Here is a 26,074-nt window from a genome sequence, read left to right on the forward strand (position 1 = left end):
TGCAGCTGTGGCCACCCCCAAAAGTGAATTCATTCAGGCATTCCGTAAACTTCTTGCTCTCTGCTTCGACGAAGCCAACAAAGTTTAAAAATTTAAAGACGTAAAAAAATTGTTACGGCCTGAAAAAACTGTTGAAACCCTAGATGCCTTTTTTTCGGTTCCAGGCCCTTCCTTATTTACACGGTAGTCTTAGCATAACCTAACCTACCGGCGTTTTGCCTATCAGCGGTTTGCCTAACGGCGAATTGCCTAATGGCGATTAGCCTAACGGCGTTTTGCCTAACGCCGAATTGCCTAATGGCGTTTTGCCTAAAAGAGGAATAAGCGTTTTGCCTAACGGCGAATTGCCTAATGGCGATTAGCCTAACGGCGTTTTCACTAACGGCGTTATGCCTAACGGCATTATGCCTGTCCGCGTTTTTCCTAACGGCGTTTTTCCTAACTGCGTTTTTCCTAACGGCGTTTTGCCTAAACGGAGTTTTGCCTAAAATTAGGCAAAACGTCTTTAGGCAAAACGACACATACCCGTGTTCTGTGGTGGCCTGGACGACAGCCGAGGGAGGAGAAGGGTGACGCGTGTTCTGACCTGCAGGTCGCGTCGACCTGCCGGACACGAGGAACGAGGTGGCGTGGAGGCGCTGTGACGTGAACGTGTCGCTGGACCAGCCGGGCCGCTACCGCCAGGTGCCCGTCAGCAGGTGAGCCCCGGTCCGCGTTCCGTGTTCCACCAGGGGGACGCACCACAACGCCGAAATACCACAACGCCGAAATACACTAACGCCGACAAATGTCATTGCAGGACTGCCACAAAGGTTAGGTTAGGTTAGGTTGGACTAAGTTAGGTTAGACTACGTTAGGTTAGACTAGGGTAGGTTAGACTAGGTTAGGTTAGACTAGGTTAGGTTAGACTAGGTTAGGTTAGACTAGGTTAGGTTAGACTAGGTTAGGTTAGACTAGGTTAGACTAGGGTAGGTTAGACTAGGTAAGGTTAGACTAGGTTAGGTTAGACTAGGTAAGGTTAGACTAGGTTAGGTTAGACTAGGTTAGATTAGGCTAGGATAGGCTAGGTTAAGTTATGTTAGGTTATATTACGCTAGGTTAGGTTAGGTTAGGTTTGATTGTGGTATTTCGGCGTTAAGGTACATTTAAGAAACACACACAAATTCATTCAGTTGTTATTTCGGCGTTGTGGTACACAGCTGTTTTCTAGCTGTCGGCGTTGTGGTCAATTTTGACATTCGGCGTTATGGTATTTCGGCGTTGTGGTATTTCGGCGTTGTGGTAACGACCCCCTTTCACTGCATGCATGTTACAGAAAAATAAAATTACCTGTATGGGTGTGTAAAATCTTCTAAAATTCCATTGGATAAAAAAAAATGCTAAATTTTTTTTGTTTGTAAAAAATTATAATGCTTAAACATTTAAAAATAAACAGACTGGCCCCGGGCCCTGGACCCAATGGTCCACCCAGCCCCACCCTTGTGGGGGCCACGTTTCATTGCACAGTAGGGAGAAAAAAATATTTCTGTACCTTGGGAAACCAGTTGCCGAGAAATAGTTTTGTAATACCACAATTAAGATACTGTATACTTTGTGCAATTGTTAAATATGTGAAATACATTTTTTTGAGATAATACTGAGTATATCTTACGAAAATTGGCGCATAATTTTATATTTTAATTGACGTTTCATTCAAATATATATATATATATATATATATATATCTTCTTTTTTTTTTTTTTACTTTTAAACCATGGAAAAGTTAACCGAATATTCAAATATGTGACTTAATTTTTTTGTGTACTGGAAAGCTGTTCCGGGAACGGTTTACAAATTATTATTTTTTTTAACTATTGGAGGCACTGGAACAAATACACAAGGGTTTTATAAATCCCCGGGTAAGAATCCGAACTCAATACTTCTGCGAACACACTTTTTTTTTTAGTGATACAGTTGTTTTCATGTAAATGTACCAAATTTACAAATATCTGTGATTTTTCTGTTCATTTACAAAAATAAAATTGTTTGTCTTAAAAGTCGGTTTACGGACGATAGTTTAAGGTGACAACGTCATAACAAAACATTTATGAAATGATTGCATACTTTTATGAATAAAATTGAATCATTTTTATTGAATTATCACTACTTTGTATGGATACAAAGGAGTGAAATGAGATCTACAATTTAATTGATGAATTTACTTTTATTTGCACTCATTGATTCAAATATGTTTATTACTTTAACGGAAAAGTAGGAAACGAATGGGAGTGTTTCAAGTTTAATGTGCCTCGAAAAAGTCAAATCGATGGTTGTTCCAATCGAGTGGAAGAGAGATAGATGCGGCGCAAGCGTACAATGAGCGTAACGGGACATAGCGTACCGGGACAATGTGCGTAACGGGACACTTTTTCGTGCTTGCAGCCGGCGTTCATCGATTTATTAGACGTTGTCACGTCAAAAAAAAATGACAGTGTGGCACTCGAAGGAGGCGCGCTCTACTGGGAAGCACTATAACTGTCGGCAGGACCGAGAAGACACCGGAGCTGTTCAGTGTTCATCCGGGGAGGGGAGTAGTGGGGGGTGATTTAGGGGGGGGGGGGGGAGTTTACCGGGAAGCCCGCGACTGTGTTTACCGGCGCACAAACTGTGTCGCTTCCCATCCGGCGGTTGTAGGTCACGCGACGCTATTCCCGGAGAAGCGAAACATGAAGGTCAAATGTTCGTGCCAAGACGAGTGGCCGTTGTAAGCCCTATATTATTACATGATGTTCATCATCATCATCATCATCATCATCATCATCATCATCATCATCATCAGGGTTTCTGCAGACAGGAAAAGCTCAGGGAGTCGAAAAGGTGTCTTAAAATAAAAACGGGGAAAAAACTGACAGAATCTCGGTCGGTCGAAGAAAGCAGTCGGTAATTTTACACATACTATGCTGCATCTCAGTGTCTTAAAATTGATACGTATTTCAAACCTGAATTCCTGAGCCATTTATAATCTTGAACCACTTAAACAACAAGATTTAATGTGAGGGATATAAACAATGGTGTATTAATTTGAAACAATGAAGTACCAGAGTTTCATCAAATATATTCGTAGTATTTTTCAGACTACACTAGTAAAAAATGGCAATAATGCAAACTGTGTATTGAAACTGTGTATTGTAATATACCTGTTTTCTGGCCTGGTAGACAAGCGATATAGTGGAGGGCAAAACGTTAGGTGGAACAGGTAAAAAATGGGGGAAGTCAGGGAAATTGGCAGAGGAAAGTGTGTGACCACCCTGATGATGATGATGATGATGATGATGATGATGATAATGATAATGATAATGGAGATGATCTTCCTCTCTGATGCGAACCAGGCGGATTTATTACAACCGAGCTCTTCAGTCAGTGTCTGCCACTGGCGTATTCATTTCGCGATAGGTAAGGATTCAAACCATTTCACCGTTCTGCTGGTTCCTTGATTGGCACACATAGTCCATCTGGAAGATCGTGTGAGCCAACAAGAAACTCTCAATCAAAGAAGTGGCGAATCCACGGCAATCCATTTGAGAAGTCTCAATGACCCTGCGACGATCTCCCGACTGTGCATAGGACTATTGCAGTCTATCCTGGAACACTTCTAACCCCGCGATTTTTCCCACCGTATCAGAATAACGATAGTCCAATTACTAGAGACCTGCAAAATTCGCGGTTTAGATGGCCTTCAGGATAGACTGCACATACCCCTGTACACTCGGGCAAATAACGCAAGTTCATTTGCTGCCGACTTGTAAGTCGTCTCAACTGGTTTGTCTGTGATTCGATCCTTCTTTGGTTGAGGGTTTATAACTGGTTAAGATTCGTCCAGATGACCAGTAAGTCAATAGCAAAATTATCTAAGAGGTATATGTGTTTGAATTCTAGCCTATCACCGAATGAATCCGCGAATTTTGCAGGTCTCTACCAATTACCTAGAAGACTGCACATATAGCTGAAGGGCAGCCTGGTAATAAGTTATACTGCGAAATAGCATAGTCTCTATAGCTTTAGGCTGATATTTTTCGTGAAAAATATTTAAACACTCACTGGACTGCAACAAGTTATGCTCGTGTAGCCGTCTGCAAGAGAAGCCATCGCCCTGTTTGCCCGGATCCATTCAGTACGCATTTGCTTCCAACTGTATGTCTGTGGTTGACCTGTCGATAGTAGACACCTACACGAGAGAAACCCAACCAATCACGAAACGCAAACGAAGCTACGGCGTTTTTCCACACAGTAGTCTTGAAATCTTTTCGCGAGGATTACGTGTCCATAAAAATATTATTCCATCTCATGTGCAGTTTATCATGTTGGTTATTCAACCTTCAAGATTTTGCAGCTCCCGACTTACTGTGTTATAGGATTTAAGAGTCGGGTCTTATTATAGATAAGAACTTCAATGGCATGTGTGTAGATATTAATTTTCCAAAGTTCCCCCCCCCCTCCCTCCTTCACAAATGAAGTTTCTCTCCGATAGCAGCCACTGCCACCTTATACCTACTACTTTTTTTAAAATTAAAATAAAACGTTTCGCACCACCCAGTTATCTTGCAAAGCTTGATATGTACGATTTCCAGATTTCTGGCTTTGCTTTGGTTAGTTTATGTAGTAAAGAGAGTGTTCTGGAGCCGTGAAATGTGTAGTTTATTTCACTGTACGCCGTGCACTCTTGCACTGTGATTTGTTTTTGTAAATGGGACAAAAATATTAATGTAAACTATATTCTGATTCTTACCCGGGAATTCATGCTTTGTGTTGTCCCAGTACCTCCAATAGTTAAAGTTATTTGTAAAGTGTTCCCTGAATAGCTTTCCATTGATAACTGCGCAAAAATAAATACAAAATGTTTCTTTTTCATGGTTTAAAAAGGTTCTGCTAATATTTATGAGCCAATTTTCGTAAGAAATACTCAGTATTATCACTAAAAACGTACTTCATATATTATGCAAAAATAACCATAGCCATGTGTAGTATTACAAAACATTTCCTTTTTTTTTTTTTTCCTGTGTGGCCACACGCTTGCACAGAAATCAAAGTGGAGCAAAACTTTTTTTTCGAGGTGTGTATGTAGTGCACAGTCGCAGCAAACCTTCAACTCGTGTGCGCCTGGCGAGGTGGAAACGTGTGATTTCCTCTCCCCAGCAGCCCCGCCTACGGGCCGCTGACGTCACAGGACGTCCGCTAACGAGCGAAACACGTCGAGTTCTTGCACCTCCCACCCCCCTCGTCTTCTTTCTGCCTTACTCCCCCTCCCCCTCCCCGCTCAGGCTTCAGCCAATTCACTTTTTGTTTCCGGTCGTTGCCGCTGGCGTCGCTGGATGGCGCCACACAAGCCCGAAATCAACCGAGGCCGTTATTTCGTTCACGAAACTGTCACGAGACTCGAGTTCGTACTCAGAAATGATTACTTACATTCAGGGCCGGATTTAGAGGTCTGGAGGCCTCGGGGCAACAGAGGAGCGGAGGCCCCCTGGCCCCAAATTATTTTCAAATAAAATGAACAATTTTTTTCAGTCGAGTTTTTCAATAAATGATTTATTGTGAAATCAAGTAGATTCTCTTAGTATTTTAAAAACATACATAAATATAATCGGAGACAAGAATTATATGAAATTAAATTTTAGTGTTAATGAATATTTCTGTTAATATTTAACAATACTATAATCATGTATGTACAAAGTACTGTAGGTAAAGGTAAAACAGCGAAAAAAGAATATCAAAGGAAAAGATGATTACTAGTGTTTACCTGTCGGAATTTGAAAGATTTTTTCCCCGAAGTCTCTATTGTGGCTCATTCACCATGTTTGATTTAAACTTCAAAATAATAAAATAACGCGTGATGTTATTTACTGACTTCGAACTAATAAATTAGGTGAAACTATCGAAATATAATTTTGAATTACATTCAGCTGTTATAGTTGGCTATAATGGTCATCTCACCAGGCTGTTATAGGCCTGTATTAATGCGATAAGCGGAAAACTTTATTATCTTCAAGAACATAAAACATAGGTGTGGTCTCATTATTACTTTTATCATTCCTCTTTTACAATTTCAATTGCCTCCCCGGGGAAAGGTTTTTTTAAAATTCGGTTGTCCTTTCCTCAGGAATTTTATTCGACAACCCGTACGAACCAGCGATGGCTTTGGCGTATGTCCTGCCTGTCGTGTTGAATCAATTCTCCGCTTTGCAGGAGTCATCCGAAGGCTGTATCCCATCAACCACATCCTTAAACCAACAATGGTCCCCCCCCCCCCCCTAAAAAAACTGTTACTTACCTAGGACTTTAATAGTTTCCAAACAGATGGTCCATGGTCCTAACCCTTACATTTTTGAAAGTTAGTTTATCAAAATATTTTTTTTTAATGCAAACATAGCACCAAAATGTTGAGCTTTAGGGACAATTAACGTCAACTGATATTTTTTTTTAGATTTGTGTTTAATTTTTTTATCCCCCATACATGGAAACCCCCCCCCCCGAATGAGGCAACTCGCGCCTTACATCCGCCTTGTGGACGGCCCTGCGGTCCGAACATGTCGCGACTTGTCTTCGCGGAACACACCGCGTCTGAAGCGCGGCGCAGAGAGGTGATGCCATCCTAACCTCGCCTCCTGCTCCTGGCCACTTTCGCAACTCTCTGCCTAGACCGGCACCGCAGCCCACCCACAACACGTAGCAGTCATCGCCTCGAATAGCTCCGCCGCATAGAGCGTCGAACGCGTAGAGGGGACGGTTGTTTTAGAAGGGAGAGATGGGCACCGAAAGACGCCATCTTGGTTTCAGAAGTATTTAATCCCTGGCATGTTGCTGCATGGTCGTCGGTAGTATGTCTGATTTCTTCCGCCACGTTTAAGCCTGTTTTGAAAAAAAAATGTTGAGAGAGAATATTGCGCGCACCATGCAACGAAATTTTCACAGAATGAAAATAATGCTACATACAAGTAAAATTATATGTGTGTTTTTAAATCTTATACTTTGGTGATTAGTATTGATTACTTGTCCATATAATTAAAAACATTTATATATTGCGATATAATTTGTGTTTATAAACTTTTTCACAGGGTTGGCACGTTTAAAACAAAATGTTTAAAACAATATGTTCAAAATTGTTTTAAACAATACATTCTGAATAAAACAAGTTTAAAACACAATGTTTAAAACATTCTGTTTTAAACATGTTTTTTATATGTATTTTAAAAAAAAGTTTTATTTCTTACGAAAACGAAAACTGCATATTGACATTATTATCACAAACATCTCTGTCTCATTGTAAGTCACCAATTGTGATAAATATCCAGACTAGAATGAGAAGTTTTGAAGTGAAACACATTCCTCACGGAAACGTAAATTACCAGCACTGCTTGGGGTCAAACCAGTCATACCTTTTAGGGTGCCAGTTCCACTAAGTTCATATAACCTAATTAAAATCTGTTTTTGTTAGTTAAGTGCACGGAAAACAGTTACAAGTTTGGCAGCCTTCTCTGTTCCTAGCCGGTTCCTTACAGTACTATGCACAAACCCGAATGTGGAGAAAATACGTTCAATACCAGCTGACGAAGCCACTGCACTGTGTAACTGATGTGCCAGGTTCAAAGTTGCATGATGAGTACTTTTCTCCAAAACCATCCATAGTACTAGAGGTTCAATCTGTTTTAGTGTTACAGGACTGAATAAGTACTCCTTGAAAGGTGAAATTTTTGCCTTGTACTTAATAATATCCGGAATGGCTACATTCAGGGACAACCGGGCAATGTCAGGGAATTCCATATTCAAAAATGTGTAGCAATATATGTACCTTACACCTGATGGGACTTCTGCTGAAACCATATGTGCAAAACATATTCTGGTGGTTTTGATTAAAATTAATATTAAAAACAAAAAAAAGTTAAACTTAAAAAAACTCTTTAAAACATGATAAACTGTTTAAAACAAAAAAAAAACAGTTTAAAACAATAAAAAACATGTTTTTTGATTTTTTTTAAAAAAAACTGTTTTTTCCCAACCCTGCTTTTTCAAGTGTATTTATGTACGTGAGGTTATGTATGTTCCTGTATTTATAATTATTAATTTGCATTATAAGTTATTACATTATTATTTTATAAATAATTAAACTTTATAAATTAGAATATATATTCAGCATATTTATCTAGATTACTTTACTAAATTAAATGATTTTATATATGTGTTTATATCAATATTAAATACTGTGTATTAATTTAATTTATTTTTAGTTTGATTGAATTTATACTTGTACCAACTATATTTATATCATTCCAGTACTTTTAATATTTTATTTCTCATAATTGTTTGCATGAAAAATTTAAGTTAGTGTTCTATTACGCCGAGTATGTATAACTTCTAACGCGCGTACATTAGTACGCACTATTTTTTTATTTACAAATACAGTGACTATATATACTTAATATATATGTATACACACTCTACGCTGCAACTAAAATAAAAAAAAATTACTATGAAGATTTCGAGACCTAATTCTTCTAACATATTTTAAGTGCTTATGTGCTCCTTTCAGTGTTATCTTTTGCATGATATTTCACACATGACTTAAATTAAAATGGAAATAAACATAAAAATGAAATTTATAGTAGTTAACGATCAGGCATATATATATATATATAGTACAAAAAGCGCAGATTATATATTTGTATGTTTCTACGTATTTATGCACGATAAATAGGCTTATGTAATCTGTTTTTTTTGTACAACACATAGGTATGCTTGACCGTTACTGTGAATTGGATTTTGAAGTTGATTCCCGTTTGATAAATAAGTAGTACGTATTGGACGGACTCGCAGCGCCAGGTCTGAAACGAAGCGCGCGATTGTTGCAGGGAGGACGACCAGGTGGTGGGGTCGTACCTGATCATCGAGGAGGTGACCAAGGACGACCTGGGCCAGTACGAGTGCCGCATCAGCACGTGGTTCGACGCCGTGGAGATGCCCGTGTGGCTGCTGGAAGCAGGTGTGCCACCTTTTTCATATGTGTGTGTGTGTATATATATACACCATATAATAATATTTCACAATATTTTCCTATTTAACAAAAGAAACAACATTTAAAGCCCTTATTTCAGGTTTTTTCTTCATATTTTTACAAATATAGATAATATTCTCTTCAAGAAAGTATATTGTTCACAATAATCATAACCCACTCTCACTTTTCATTTAATTAAATGTCTCAATATTTAGTAGGCTTTGTTTATATCACGCCAAAGACAAACTGGAAGAAAAGAGTTCGCACATGAGCGAAATGATTTTCTTTACACATATATATATATATATATACACATACACACATATATACATATATACACACATACATGTGGGCGAGTCTTTATTTACCCGCCAGATCTCGGTGACGAGCAAAAAGTCATGTTTTCTCATGTTGCAAATACACGTTGTGTTTTCAACTAAATTTAACGGACGCGAATCACACGTAGTTTCCACGCCCGCCGCTATAGAATTCGTTGCCGGAGCAGCTACGTTGACTATTAAATCATTTGATTAGCAGACCGAAATTTTAAACTGTGCAATGAAACGGTTCCGATAAAAGCGAAAACGGCTTGAAAATAATACTAAACCCTGTTTTGGACCTGATTTTCGACAAGGAATTTTTTTAAAATACTGCCCATATTGTTAAAACTCCTCAAACAGTTAATACTATGAAGTTTCCCTTCGTCTTTGTGAAATTTTGTTCGCGCAATCCACCGCAGATGGCAGCAACAACGTGGTTACGCATTTCCGTTCTATGCGATTTCGTTCCATTCATGAAATTACTCCTACCAAATTCCATACACCAAGAGCTTAAATGTTAGGGAAAAGGCACCTAAGAGTGTGCATCCCCTAAGAGCACGCAGTACCATTTTCTTACAGTTGGCAACATTGAAAAAAAGTGTATAGCGTCAGTTGGTTCTTTACTGTGTGACAAACGAGTGGCGTGAAACTTGCAGCTGCGCAAGAATATTTGTAGATTTTAAAGGTGAAAGTTCTTTTTTTGTTGTTTTGATGTAATATTCCAATCGCATAACTTAAGCCCTAACAAGTAGGTGAACAGAGATGCATTCATTATCTGTATACTACGTAACAGCCATGGTTTTTAGTAGGGCTGATCGGTTCCCACATTTTCAGTTCGGTTCGGCTCGGCTCGGTTTTTTGTTAAAAATGTCGGTTTTCGGTTCGGTTCGGTCACTACTTCAAAATTTTTCTTTGAGCTGTCATACCAAAAAAAATTCCACTATAGTATTTCATTACTTGCAATATCTTGCAAAAGTTTAATTTCTTAGGGGAGTCCTTTTCTCAGCAATATAAAAGTTATTTTCAACTACTATTTGTATTTATAAATAAGTTTATATGCTACTGAAACAACCATATGTGTAAAAAGGAACAGAACAAAACAGTTTAGAACATTAATAATTAGTATTACATTAACCTTGTTGCCAGCTTGAATTTATGAAATGTACTGGAATAAAATTCAATAGCAATAATGTGATTAAAAGCAATATACAAATAAAAACTTCCTACTGTAGCCTCTATGCCGGGAGTTAATGGACAAGCCAACATAAACAAACGTCTTAACCAAGAAAACGTCTTAACCTACCAGTGCATTAAAGGCAGAATGAATCATAATGACCATATTTTCAAAATACACAAGTAAAGTATTCATATTTAGTATGCGGTATTTACTAGGATTTTTTTTCCGTCACGTGCGTAACATCATCATCATTGCGGAACACGGGCGGTATTATTTTTAATTCTTTCGTCACAGATGTTCATAGTTGCCTCCAATTACCAAGACGTAGTGGCAAAAAAGAATTTTTATTTTACGAGAAATCAAATACTCTAGACTATAACGACGCAAAGCCGCAATAATCACGTGCGAATAGTAAACAAACTAAAGGGTCTGACGACATGCACATTCATTCTCCAACTGCCATTTGGAACGGAACTTGGAAGGCAACTAATCGATCCTAGCGCACGTATAGCGCATTCTGTGATGTGAAAATAGAACTGAGTGACGCCATGCGTCGTGAGCGCCCTGCAGAATACGAACGGAACTAAGCAATGCTACGAAACTTCTACCGTTTTAGCTTACGAACCGGAATTAAATTAATATTTTTTTAGTAACGGAAGTGATATATCCTTTAAATAAGAAAAAACCATATATTTAAGAGAAAATAGTAGTATTCCGACAGAAACTTCCGACGTTAAACATAGGAAATAGTGAACTGTAAGAAACGCTTAGACTTTACTATCCCATGGTTAAAATGGCGAACATTAAGAGAATAGATGATTTAAACGTTTTATAGTGAAAAACTTAGCATGCGTCTTAAATGTGTTTTGATGTATTATGCAAGCGGTACGTTTCTTATCCAATATGAATGTTAAATACATTATTTGGTAGATACTTGAAGTTAGTTTTTAATGCCCTAATAAAAACCGAATCATCAGTTTTTTTCTGGGAATTCGGTTCGGCTTCGGTTTTTACTAAAATGACCGAACCGAACCGAAAATTCGGTCAACCGATCAGCCCTAGTTTTTAGCATTCGTGTCGATAAAGTCAGTTTAACTTTTGCGGTATGTGCTGCTATCTGTTGAGTCTTTCACATATCTCTTGCTCATCCCCTAAGAGTGCGCACAAAGTTTGTCCACAAGAGTGCGCACGCACTTTAGATGCACAACCTCCCCGGTCGTGCAATTTCCAATTCTGACATTAATTTTTTGCTCCGCAATTCATATGAGAAGGTTGCCACCATGGAAAAAGCAACAAATTCATTTCGCACTACAGGAATTTATCCTTATAATCCTGATGCGTTCAGTGACGAGGATTTTATCCCATCTCATGTGACTGATAGGCCATATCTAGAGGAGCCAATGAACAATGGCAACGAGATGGTTCCTGGTGCTCCAAATACTTCTGTACAAACTGTGAAAAATCCCATGAGACCTTCTAGCTTTGACATATCCCCATCAACTACCTATTGAAAATAATCCTGAAGTTGAAATGGAATGTTCAGTGTCTAGTGAGAATGGTAAAACAATGCAGGACCAAATAGGATTGACTAGTGATATGATTCATGCAGCTGGATTGGAGTTTTCAGAACCTGTTGAGCTGTCGACTAGTGAAATTAATCTGGGTTGCCAAATGCTTGCTTGTGTATCAATTGAGAAAGATTTTGAGAAAATTAACTCTTACACCTGCATTGAAAATAATATCCCTATGATTGTAGATCAGAGTGAAGGTAAAGGAATCTCTCCAGCCAGCATCATACCTGTCAAGAGACAAAAGAAAGCCAGGCGATCAGAAGTAATGACAAGCTTGCCATTTAAAAATCCTGTTTTGCTTGAGAGGGGAAAGAAAATGTCACAAGATTCACAGCAGTTAACTAAGAGGGGAAAATTATCAGGTCCATTGAAGATTCGTGAAACTTAAAAGATAGTGGAAAGTGATGTATTCTGTCCAGGATGTGATGAAAGATAAACTGAACCAATCTCAGAAGACTGGATATAGTGTATTAAATGCCTACGGTGGTGGCATGAGCAATGTTTGTCATTTGAAGGATCTGTAACATTTACTTGTGATCTGTGTTAAGTGCACACTCTTAGGGTAAACAATGCGCACTCTTAGGAGCTAGCTCACCTAAGAGTCCGCATTTACACGTAGTTGTTTTTGTGTATTTTACAACAATTTGAATATTTCTACATGATTGAGCATATGAAGATGGAGGCATAATAGATTAATAAAACCAAATTTGACTGAAACATTTATTTTAAATTTAAAATGTAATTATATATGGATATTGTTTGTTAGGTGCGCACTCTTAGGTGCCTTTTCCCTACACAAAATATTCCGACTTCATATTTAATTGTTCCATACCAAATACCTTTCGGTCATTCGCACTTTCAAAAATTCGAAATTGGGTCCTATAATATTGTGTTACAAGTTAATTCAGACGGTTTTCATTTGTAGGTACCCGGGAATTTCGCGAATTTGCTTGGCGTCTAACTGAAATTCAAAACCTTGTTTTCTTCTTCTTTTTCTCTCTCTACCTAATTATGCTTTCACATCGGATGGTTTCTTAGACGAGAACCCATTTTGCTATCGTAAAGTGGCACTACCCTATTCGATTACTTCTATCCTAGCTGGACATTGTTGGCTCACGGTCGTAGGAGGGTCTGTCTACATAAATGCTGTCGAATCTTAAAAACCAGCTTAAAATAACTCAAGTATGTCCTAATTTTTTGGCCATCGACTATGCAAAATGAGAGCTTGTCATGTTTTTAAACACATATTAGGACATACAACCATAGTAGTATTAATGTAATAATAATCTACCTTTCATAAGTGAGAATTTTTATCTAATAATTTCAGGTTTTGAAAAAGCACTGAAGGGTCATCAGATATATAACCTTAAAAAAAAAAATTTCAAGCATGATATTTAAAAAAAATTCCGGGGGAGGAAATGAATACCCTCGGACCCCCGGGAGTCACAACTCTTGGCCACGCACATGCGAGACAGAATGTATGTAAGTCATTCCGGATGTCCCGCGCAGTGTCCGCGGAGGAGGCGGGGGCCGAGCGGGCGGCCTACAAGGACTCCGTGGTGGTGCTGGTGGCCGTGCTGCTGACCGTCATCTCGGTGGGGGCGCTGTACGCGCGCTTCGGCCTGCAGCTGCGGGTGGCGCTCAAGGACATGTGCGGCGCCGCCGAGGAGAGCGGTGAGTCTGCCCTCGCGCCGGGCCTGACTCCTGGTCTCTGCCCTCGAGAAGCCGCGGCCAAGTGGACGTGGGAGGCCTTCTTTTCACAGACGAGAGAGCCAAACGCCCGATCGTGCATCTTCGGGGTTTTTTTTTTTTTGTTCATTGTTAATAAATATGGCGGTGTTGATAAAAGAAAACACCATAAACAAGGAAACTGTATTTATTTTTACGCCGCCATATTTTTCGTTTTGCCGTGTGTCCGTGAATGTTTATTTTGGACAACTCATGATAACTAATGGTCAATTAGGTTAGGTTAGCTACATTGTAAATACTTTAAAACATTGTGGACGGTTGATTTAGGTTAGGATAGCTACATTAAAGATACTGTGACATCATGTAAACGGTTTCCTAGCCCTGGATAGCTACATAGTATTAAAAAGTTATTTGCTAAGCAACCATAAAATGATTTTTACAGTATTTTTAATGTAGCTATACTTACCTAATATAACCAACCATCCACACAATGTTATAAAGTATTTATAATGTAGCTAACCCATCCTAATCGACCACAAAATTTAATGCCACACCCGTTTATACAATGAGATAGAACGGCGTATGACGTATGAGTAAGCTACATCCCAAATTAAATACACCTGTTGTGGTACGGAAAAAAAAAGCGAGCATGAACTTCGGGTGTGGCTCTCTCGTCTGTGAAATGAAGGCTTCCCAAGTAGACGTACACTAAATGGACAGTAATGGTCTACGCTTCTATGAGTGGACCCCACCCTGCGAAGGAGCCTGGTATCCACCAAGGATTGCACACGAAATACCATCCGTGAGGCATCCTTGGTCAACCACATGGGTCACTCAGCGCCAAGACGTCGACGTGCGTAGTTGGAAGGGAAATTAGGCCCCACAAACCTTTTGCTATAATTCCAATTTTGTAATATTTATCCCAATTTTGGGGCATGTCAAAACTAAATCATATTTCTCAGACCTTTTATAACACATGTTTACTAAGCGCAAGGAAATACAACTATCATGATAATCACACCAGTTGACGAGTTTCGACTTGAACCACTGGCATTTATGACTTTGATGAACTCCGACATCGTTTGACCAATCACCATGAAAGATGGCACACATCAAAGTTTTTTTTTTCCATGGAGAAGGTTATTATGCTGCCCTTTTTTTGTAACTCTCCACTAAAGGGCGCTGCAAATTCTGTATAATTTAACTGATCACCTTGAAAATTGGAATACATAGGTAGATATATGTAGTTACATGGAGGATATTTTCGCGATATCCATTTTGCTGTAACTCACCACTAGATGGCTATATAGATACTACATAGAGATATAGATTTGTGTTTATGTATTAACTTCAAACAAATTAAAAAAAAAAATCAATGATGCATTTCAACAGATGCCAGGCATTAGCTAGTGTATGTGTGTGCATTTGATTTGTGTATACTGTGACAGGGTGTGTGTGTGTGTGTTTTTGTGTATACTGTGCTAGGGTGTTTTTTTTTAAATTACAAAATTTTTATAATATATTTGCGAGGGGCTTATTTAAGGTACTCGGCACGACAAAATTGGCTGTTTTCAAAAGCACTGTGTAGTGTATAGGCAGAGGCAGGCTCTCGGCTCTCGGCTGAGCTGGGTGTCGCTCGCTTGCAGACGGGAAGGAGTACGACGTGCTGGTGTGCTATGACGACCGCGACTCCAGCTTCACCCTGGGCGTGCTGGTGCCCACGCTGGAGAGCCGCTACAACTACCGCTGCTGCACGCACCAGGTGTCGTCGGCCAGCCAGGGCAGGACGTGTGAGTCAGCTGCGTACCTCTTCCCCCCCCCCCCCCCACCACCCTTTTCCTTCTAAAAAATTATTTGGCTCATCTCACTCGAAATAAGTCTGTCTACCCCTAAAATTAATTCTAAGGAAGTGTGCCTTAAGGTGGGGGTCTCGCACGCTGTGTTTTTTTCCCCCTTCAATTTTCTCGTTGATAATAAAAGTGAAGAGCTATTTCTGTGTATTTGACATTTGTGACCTCTCTTGCTTTTCTTCTGTCAAAATATTTTCAACAGATAATCAAGTATTTATATAATGGGTGTAAAAATTCATGCAAGTGTTTATAAACTACAATAGTACATACATATCTGTTAAAAACATTTATGACAAAACAGCAAATGCAAAGAGCAAGAAAAGAAATTAAAAAAAACCACGGAGTGTGTCTCTTACCTTACCATGTGTAGAGCTTCAGGAAAAAAAAAATTAGAAATTTTAAAGATATCTGAATGGGTCTGTACACGAAAAGCTTTTAAGAATACGCTGAGGGTGGATGAGTAATACTGTTTCCAGGTTTCGTTATTTTTTAGGAGAGTGAAAATGGCTAAAACACTGTTCCCATACTAATCTTTAAGCATGAAACACTCGGAAGAGAATCTTGAAAGCACCCAAGGGATTTGCATTTCGCCTTTATCTTCATTTCTCCCCCACAAGAAGTTATGGTTAACACTCAGATCTCATAGTTGCCCTGTGCACAATGAGAAGACTGCGCGCCTGTCCACCGCCCTGCGCTTAGAGGCGATACCGCGCTGGAAACACTAACGAGCGCCACACTTATTCCGATTCACTGACACAAATATATGCCTGACTAGGTTGTTACATTCCAGTTTGGCCCGGCAATACATCCCAGGAAAAAAAAATGACATTTTAAATTTTTGAAAACTTTATACATAGGCTATATGATTTTTACATTTTTTTTAAGTTACATCTTTTAACTCCATTTCTAGTGACGATCGAGCGACAACTAACTTGCACCACGCAGTTACCTTACTTTTAGGTAGGCAACCCCGGGGGCCAACCGACCAATCACAACACAGAACCCAGTACCTGACCATATAGGGGAAAAAATACTGAAAAAAAATGTTTAATTTTTTTCTGAACTGAGCCACACTCCTGCCATCACACACTCCTCATCCAAGACATCCCATTCCCCTGTCGTTTTCACCACCATAGGTTTTTCCCCTTTTCCATTCTCCTTCTCTACTTAAAAAACTTGCCTAGTCAACGGGGAGACGCAGGCCCCGATTCCAGGCAGCTAACGCTCTGGGCAGATAATGTTTAGTCGCCCCCGTTCTTCCTTTTCCAGTTTCCCCAAACATTAATAAAATTTCAACCTGTCCCCTCCCCTTCATCACCTCTTCACACACCCTACTAACGAAGTCAAATCAACCTGCAACAGGTTACGAGTTTCTCTTATGGCAAGAGCGGGGGTTGTTACACGTCTTTATGTCGTGCTTTGAATTGTAGGATTTGAAATGTATTTTTTGAAAATCAAAATGGAAAAAACTTTGATTTCGCAGTCCCTCAGATTTTTTTGCCCTTATTTTTTTCGCATCCTAAATTCTCCCAACCCTTCAAGAACTGGCTCTCTGGGCGGGGCGACTGAATTGTTGCCCATTGGAAGGGCAGCCCTTCAGGATTTTTCTGACAGTGGTTTATTTGTACAGAGACTGGAAGGGCAGCCCATCCAATTTCTGAAAACAAGCTCCTTTAAGAGTTTAAATAATCCTGAAAACTTGCCCCTTGGATGGGCAGCCCATCAGGATTTTTCTAACAGTAGTGTTTTTGAAAGGTTGTCTGAATTGTTGCCCCTTGGATGGGCAGCCCTTCAGGATTTTTCTGACAGTGGTTAGTTTGTAAAGTGACCTAACCTAACCTAACCTAACCTAACCTAACCTAACCTAACCTAACCTAACCTAACCTAACCTAACCACTGTCAGAAAAATCCTGAAGGGCTGCCCATCCAAGGGGCAACAATTCAGCTCCCCCCTCTGGGCAAATGCCCGGTCGGCCCGGAAAGACGGTGACGGTGACAGTGGCGATGTGCTCCAGGGCCTTCCGAGCTGGGCGCCGTGGCCCAGCGCAGCCGCCGGCTGCTGGCCGTGCTCTCCCCGGCGCTGCTGCGCGACGGCTGGACCGCGGGCTCCCTGCACCAGGCCTTCCACGCCCTGCTCAGGGTCCACTCCAAAGTGATCTGCGTCGCGCTGCAGGTAACCTCGCTCGCGCTCTCGACACACCTGTCCGCCTGCCTCTTTGCCTCGGAGCACGGCGGGAACCACGCGGTGGTCAAAACAATTTGAACCCCACAACAGTGGACACACTATAACAGGGTAGAATAATGTTGAATGTTTGGAAACCAATCAAAAAGATAACGTGCTATATAAAGAGAACTCCTGCACGGCAGGGGAAAATAAAAAAAACACCTCGGGGAATTGAAAAACTTGCTTTCTAAACCTGGAAAACACAGGAAAATAATTACAAAGGAGTACCAGTAATTTTTTATACTATTTTGCTGTATCTTACTGTCTTAAAACAGAATTTATTTTAATCATAAATTCATGGTACAATCCTCATCCGATTTTTTCTAACATTAGTTTATAGTGAGGGATACAAACAACTGTGTATTGATTTGAAGCGGAATCAAATATGCTTTAGGTTGATCAAAAAGACAGTAATAAAACGTATTTAGGTTGATTACAATTGGAAAACGTATCATTTAAAAGTAAAAAAAAAAAACATAATAATTTATTTGTTACATTTTTCATATTGGCAGTGTAGGTTACGAGGTGTTGATTGAAATGATACCAGTGCAAACTGTACATTGAAATAGCTTGGCTTCTGGGTTGTAGCCGTGTCCAAGGCGAATACAATATCATCGACATTTCGATCAACATTGCAGTCACCGTCATCAGGGTAGAGTTATTACAAGTTATTACTGAGGTTATTACAAGTTCTTCTGCCTTTAATACTCTCGCCTGAGAAGTGTGTTTCCCGATTGGCCAATCACAGCCTTCCTTTCATCTGGTTGGTCTGTTGGTCTAGCCAATCGGAGCTGGGCTTCTGTGATTGACTGAGGGTGCTGGCAAATCAGTGGCCTCTTCTCTTCTGATTGGCTGGGCTGTTTGGCCAACCGCAGGCGACCTATCTTTGGTTAGATTCAGAGCTAGGTTATGAGATTTTCTGAAGATGATAGAGAAGATGGCTGCAAATTTAGCAGAACATGGGATCCACTTTAAAGTTAGCCAAATACACCGTTGTGTATTCAAGCCCCAGGTTACTTTAAAACTTTTTCCGTCACCGGAAATTGCTGAAGTATCTGCTAGACTTACTTCCAACGCTGGTGTTGTTGGTCACGAAGACGGTAGGCCTATTGGCCCGGTGGAACAGTTTGTAGGCCGCTTTGCTGGCTTGCTCCCATCATGCCACGTTTGCCAACATCCACACTCCTTGGTGCTTGGTACAGAAGTTTTTTGGTGATGTCTGTCGCCACACCCGTACTGCAGTTTAAAGCATGAAACAGGTTTTTATTCTGCGCAGCCACTGCCCAGCTCGAATCGGAACTCCCCTGTGTCTAAACCTCTTTTCTGAAGTTATTCTTCTTTAACACGTTAAGAAAAACTATGGGAGTTAATTTTGTGCGCATCATGCAACAAACATTCACAGAATAAAAATGTTACAAACAAATAAAAAATACATATGTTAATTTAAATCTTATACTTTAGTGATTGATATTGAATACTGGTCCAAATAATTAAAAACATTTATCTATTGTGCATATTAGTGATAGAAGTTGTGTTTATTAACTTTTTCAAGTGTCTTTTCAAGAATATTTATATAAGTGAGGTTATGTTCCCTTGTTTACAGTTTATTTGCATTATAAGTTAAGTATTTTAATATTTAATAAATATAATTATTTATAATGAACATTCAGCATATTTATTGATCATTATGAATTGAAAATATTATAATTATTTTATTAAATAATTTTATGCATGTGTTTATATTAATATTGAATACTGAGTATTTATTGAAAAATTTAATGTGATTGAATTTATACTTTACCAACCATATTCATAATACCACTGCAGTCCTTTTATTACTTTATTTCTATTAATTAATTGCAATACTAGATTTTTACTTTTAACATTATTAGCTGCTTATAATAGTTAATTTCAATAATTTAAATATTAATATGGTATAGGTTTAAAGACATCGTGTTGTGGCCACCGGCCACAAAGGTAACCCCTTGTGGAATATACCTATAGTGTTGCCAACTTCCACGTACAACCATCAGTAATACATATTTAGGCATCCTACAATAAAACAAACATAGAGCATTGATAAATAAATAAAATCTATTTTTAGTATTAGGATTTACACTTATTTCTATGTTTCGTTACATGAATCTATATGAGGGTAAATTTGTTTTCATAGCACACCTAAAAAAATAAAACTGGATAAAAAAAATTATATACACCAAAATTCTTAAGCACATATTTGCAATGAACAGCTAACTGGTTATTTTTTTGTATGGAATGCTGAACACACACAATGTTTCAGACGTACCATTAACTTCCTCTGTTTTTGTAGTAACTAAAAATACTTTGTGATTCTGCAACTGGGCATATAAATCAGTAATAATTATGAAAAATCCATGATATTGACAGCACTGAACATAGTAAGAGACCATTCCAGCATTGGCCTGGAGTGATGTCTGGAACTATGGAAAACAGTAATCAGCATGTGTGACCGTTACTGGAACCTGGGTTTTCCCAAATGAGGATTAATAGGTGTTTTTTTTACCACTGACCCATCATGTTCAGCTAAAGCAAAGGTTATAGGCATTTGCAAGAATTTAGAAACTTCTAATTTAAATCAAATTTTTAAATAAAATGTATATTTTTGAAAATATTTCTCGATAGATACAGAAAGAGGGACTCATTCATAAAATATAAAAAATAGTGTAACATTTATGAAGCAAAGCTTTATTCATAAATTTGAATTGGTTCATGGTTTTATTTGTAACAAATTATCTGTGATTATGATTTACAAATGTATGTTTTCTCTCATTTTTCATTTTCAGTAACATTTTTCCATGTTTCTGTGATGCGGGGAAAAAAGTGTTGAACTGTATTTATTTATTTTTTTTTCAATTTGATGTTAAAAAAAGGGGGGTTGTCTGTAAAGTCGGTTTACGGACGATGATTTTACGTGATAATGCCACAAGAAAACATTGACGAAAAATTGCACACTTTTTAATTTTCAAATATTATTTACAGTTTTTTGTAAATTTAAATTAAATAATTTAAATATAATCACAAACAATTAGTTAAATAGCCCGCCTTAACCTGTTTGATATTATAGAAGATTTTGTCTCACGGTGGTTGGCCGGTTCTTGCACTTTCGGGTCAGGCGGAATGTGACATTTGTTCGTGCGTGCAGCCGGCATTCATCGATTTATAAGACGTTACCACGTCAAAAATATTTTATGTTCGTTGGATTGGTGCCAGTGCTGCTGTCCCGCGGTGCCGGACGGCCGGTGTCTAAAAAGCTGTGGTTCCCCCCCGCAGCCGCTGCCCCGCTGTGACTCCTCGGAGGCCCGCGACCAGCTGGACGGCGGCTACGCCACGCTGCGCCGCGCCGTGCACCTGGTGGAGTGGAGCCCCGGGGCCCGGCACGCCGACCGCGCCCACGCCTTCTGGTCGTCCGTGTGCCTGCACCTGCCCCCGCGGCCGCGCCATGCGCCCGTCCGGGCCGAGCTGGGCTCGGTGGCGCCGGCCAAGAGGCGCCAGGACTCGTGCACGAGCCTGGAGGTGCTCGTGTGACTCCCCTCACCCCTCCCCCCGGCCCGCACGGAGCTGTGGTCGTGTGCGCGAATAAGCGAATTCCTCGCGAGGCAAGGTGAACTTCCAGCTCATCAACGCTAGGTTCGGGGCTAAGTGGACGCTTTTTCACCGTGAAATGCTTGTCAAATGGTTTCCACCGTGCATCGTTCCGAAATGCACCGATCACGCAGAACTCTCAGGGTGGAACAACCATAATAACATCCTCCGAAATATTAGGAATCTTTGATGTGAACATACCAAAATTTATTCTTAAGTTCACACATTTGCAGGCGGAGTCTTTAGGAAAAGTAGATTTCCAAAGTGTTGAAATTATATTTGGTTATTAATATAAGTGGTTCCCACCTGTCACGTGAAATCCACTTCATGTGACAATGTAAGTGAAAGCCACTAGCATTTTTTAAGGCAGAAAAACAAACCACAGAGTTAGTCTCTTGCGTGTAGGAGGCAGCGAAGGCCACTCTGTTGCCGCTTGAGCTCGCAAACTACGCTTGTGAAGTGAAAGTTGCGGTGGTTGGCATCTGTCGCCTGACATGGACTGCTCGCAACAACTGGTTTTAAGAAAGAACGTACGTACTTGTGTAAAGCGATTTCAACCGGTTTCTGTGAACTGTGACAGGATCGCGTTGGATTTTGCAAAGTCGTCGCAGTGAGTGAATGGGAAAGTGAAAGTGGAATTTTAAGACTGCAACATTGTAACTTATCGCACAATGGACGATTAGTGTAGCTGTTGTGTTTGATGTTACAACCTTTAAATAAACTTTGACTTCATACTTCCAAATCATTTTTATGCAGCATGAATGGACAAAAGTGTGTACTACTTGTCAAAAACTTGTATGATAGTTTCGATTGTAAGAAGCCAAGACATTTATTTGTTTGCAAGTGTTACTTAGAGCACAGCTGAAGAATGTTAACTACGTGCAATGTCATATGAACATGTGACAATCTTGGATACTTCTTATTTGGGAATCAATTATTTTAACTTCTTAAAAAACCACATGACCTGTCTATTTTTCTTTCTTCAGGACCTGAAAATCATCTTGGCTTGGCCAGGGGTTGGCAGACCGTGGCTTGCGAGTTGCTTGCAACTCTTTTCATAGGATTTTACAGCTTTACAACTCACTGCGCTGCGAAACAAATCCCTAAAATACAGCAAATCATATTTGATACATGGAAATAGTCTTCCTGAAACCAATGACATACAAAAAAAAATATCTTTGTTTCTACCTATTTATGTGAACAAATTTTTTTTCTTTCAATTAATCAGATAAAAAATAAATTAAGACGTAAATTAACCAATGAAAACTTACAATCGTGCCTAAAATTGGATATAAGTAATTACTTGCCAGATATAGGTAAGCTTTCGAAAGAGATGCAAGGTCACTGCTCCAACTAATTAATAAATTTTACACAGCCTAGGTGATTTTTTTATTTTAATAATGAATTATTTAAAATAATTTTGGTTTTCTTGTTTTATCATTAGAGCTCTACTAATGACTACCAATTTTTTTTACATTCTTTTCCTAAATAGCCTTTCTTTTTAAGACTATGTTGAATTCGTGAATAAAATATTCAGTTTTTATCGTCTTAAAATTTTATGTAGATCCAGAGAAAATACAATTTGTGGTTCTCTAAAATATTGGAGAATCTGTTTACTTATTAGTATTTGGCTGATCTCACTTGAACGTCTGCTGCAGACCCCTGGGCTAAGCCTACAACTACCACAGGAAAAATGAGCTCTCAATTCTTTGGATGTCCGATTACCAGCGTTTTTTTTGCGTATAGGAACCCTGTCGCACTGTTGCTTGGCGTAATTTGGTGAGCGATCATGCAATTAAAAAAAAAAATCAGAACGCATGTGGCTGGATTGGTTCCAGATTACATACCGTGCCGAACCGTAGAATATTATATTAAAGATTTTTCATTGTGTTAAAAAATTATTAAATTGAACTATTTTTGGGTTACATTTTAACCAGAATTAAGTTTAAAAAAAAAAATAAGGCTTGGTGTCACATCATGTTTTGAATATTTCATTTCGAAGATACTGTTTCTTTGGTTTAATGGCTGTTCCTCTAAATGTTTCTCTATAATTATTCTCTTGTATTTTATGTTTATCACTAGTGACAAGATTGTATGGTTTTAATTTTAGGACAAATTTTTTAAAACAATAAATTTTGGTGTAAGTGTTTTATTTACACACACACACACACACACACACACATACATATACACACACACACACACACACACATATATATATATATATTCATTTCCAAAAAATGTATTATTCAACAAATATAAAACTGAAATATTTATTTCATGAAAATATTCTCATTTAATTGAGACCTAATGCACTAATACAGTAAAAAATCATTAGTAATACACATGTCTAAGACATAACTACTAAAAAAAGAAAGAAAAAAAGTATTCTGCAAATTTTTTTTTGTTTATTTGAAACATGTGTCATCATTAATGTAAAAATGTTCTAATGTAAGAGATACAAGATTAAACAACATAATATTAATATTTTCCACCCCTTTTTGGTCAAACATTCTGGTACAGAATTCACACTAAATAAATTGTATTCAATGAATTTACTGTGATAAAATATTCCAATTTTTGTCATTTGAGTTAGGTTTTGTTAACTTGTTGATTGATTTAATGTTTTTAGTTACATTTTGGTGCTAAATGGTGTATGAACTTACATTTCAGTGTTACATGTTGTGTTTACTGCTTTGTGGTGTTATTTAGGTTTTATTGCAATTAACAGTATAATCTTGTCCCTATTCATCATGAATGTTTGTCTCCAGATATTAACTACAAAGATGTAAAATGTCACTCAAATATTCTTAAGAATGAACATTTGCACAACATTCTAACACGATTGTATCAGACAACTCTTATGAAACATCTGGTGACAAACGAGACAAAACATAGCTACAATGCAAAAGAACTATCATGACAAATTTACATGTATAGCCATTAAGTACTGCTAACAAAGAAATTAAATAATGAAAATGGCATTTGGAAACAAGATTTAAAGGGCAGAGTAAAAATTATTTGTTTATTTTCCATATTTTACTTGATTCCCAAACAGTTGTGTGCTATAGTCTTGAATTGTGATGGCATTCCTCAAATTTTGCACGATCTAGCAATGGTTTCTTCAGGCGTGTATTTAATGTGTAAGCATTGCGTATAATGGCTGTTATATTTCTGGCTTCCTTTAGATTATTTTTCGTTGATATCTGTCAAGAACTAGGCAGCCACTGTCATTATGCTTGGCCAATCAAGCATATTCCTTGTGCTACTACATAGTCTTTCAACATTCATCTGCTAAGTATGCGGATGGAATGAGCTGTAGTAATGAGTTTTTTTGTTTTCTGCTTACCAAAGTATGCCATTAGGTACCATCATAGATTAAGTGTAATGAGTAGTTTCATGGATATATGTAGAGCTTACTACATGATCAAAACTGTGTTTTGGCAGAAATTAATTTTTTTGCTTGTAAATTTTTTTATGACATAACATCTTTACAGTATTATAATGGTGTATACATATTAAAAAAAAACATATATATTATATATGGTTAGTAGATTGAAGTTCAATTTTATACTCATATTTATGTATTTTATGTTGACTGTAAAAAGAAATTGATACAAATGTCTTTGCTTAAAATTTGCTTTGATAGCATCTGTACTGCTGCATTTTCTTTGAGAATTTTGAAAAAAATTGTTTAGATGTGAGTAAAGTTTTGTTTTTCAAGGTTTTCAGCAAGTTTTTGAGCTCCACTGATGTCTTTCTATTTTCGAACAGATATGTAGTCTTGTGAGTGTTTTCCAAACTTTGATCAGGTGGCTGCCAGTAATAAGAGACATAGTTGAAGCTTTTCTGTCAGAAAGTTTCAGTGTAGTATTTTAGTTTATTTATTTCTTAATATTTTTAAAATGATTTTTTTTTTTTTAAATTTTTGTTGTGCCTTTTAGTGTTTCCTAAAACGAGAGGTGTATACAATACAAATAAACTTTAATTTGAACACTTGTTAAAAAACAAATCATGAATTATGTATGGTGTTTCTGTTGAAAATACTTTTTATTTGTTCTTCATTACTATGTGATGTGACTCTAGACATAGGTAAGTTTAAAAAAAAATATAGAACCTTCAGAATAATAAAGAATATTTAATTTGTGCAAATTTGATTTGTAATTTGTTTCTTCTAGTGTTCAAGTTAGGATATTTCCTAATAACGGACAATTTGATAGTGTTTGTGTGTATTTATAATTTGGTACATGAATTTTTTTTTACTTTTAACAGCTTATTACCTTTTTGTTTGTACTGTACTTGTAGCCATAAAAATAAATAATCAAAGAAGTGTAATGTGTGTGCAACATAAGTTTAATAAATCAAAACATATATTCTTGTTATGATCTTTTGTGGTTTTTACACCCTTGTACAAGCCTTTTTTCAACTTTTTTTTCCTCCAATAACCTGTTAAGTTCTTTTTGTTACAAGTTGAAATATGTATTTAGAGTAATCACCAAATTCCACTCCAATGTTTTATCATCTAAAAATTGGTATTTTTATAAAAAAAATAAATAATTGTGTCAGTTTAATTTTCTTATTAAAATAACTTTTTTTT

General features: G+C 38.0%; 1 protein-coding gene across 1 annotated transcript in view; it reads left to right on the top strand.

The window, feature by feature from the left end:
- LOC134532033 (interleukin-1 receptor accessory protein-like) overlaps positions 1-25,859 on the top strand; it is a 127,087-nt gene extending 101,228 nt beyond the window's left edge. The window contains exons 4-9 of the mRNA XM_063368163.1: positions 593-698; positions 8,883-9,013; positions 13,603-13,767; positions 15,429-15,572; positions 17,648-17,805; positions 21,166-25,859. Coding sequence (XP_063224233.1) covers positions 593-698; positions 8,883-9,013; positions 13,603-13,767; positions 15,429-15,572; positions 17,648-17,805; positions 21,166-21,420 — 959 coding nt within the window. The 3' untranslated portion in view covers positions 21,421-25,859. The remainder of the gene's footprint in view (positions 1-592; positions 699-8,882; positions 9,014-13,602; positions 13,768-15,428; positions 15,573-17,647; positions 17,806-21,165) is intronic.
- The last annotated feature ends 215 nt before the right edge of the window (positions 25,860-26,074 follow it).

This window comes from Bacillus rossius, chromosome 5 (genome assembly GCF_032445375.1).
Source record: "Bacillus rossius redtenbacheri isolate Brsri chromosome 5, Brsri_v3, whole genome shotgun sequence".
Taxonomy (NCBI): Eukaryota; Metazoa; Arthropoda; class Insecta; order Phasmatodea; family Bacillidae; genus Bacillus; species Bacillus rossius.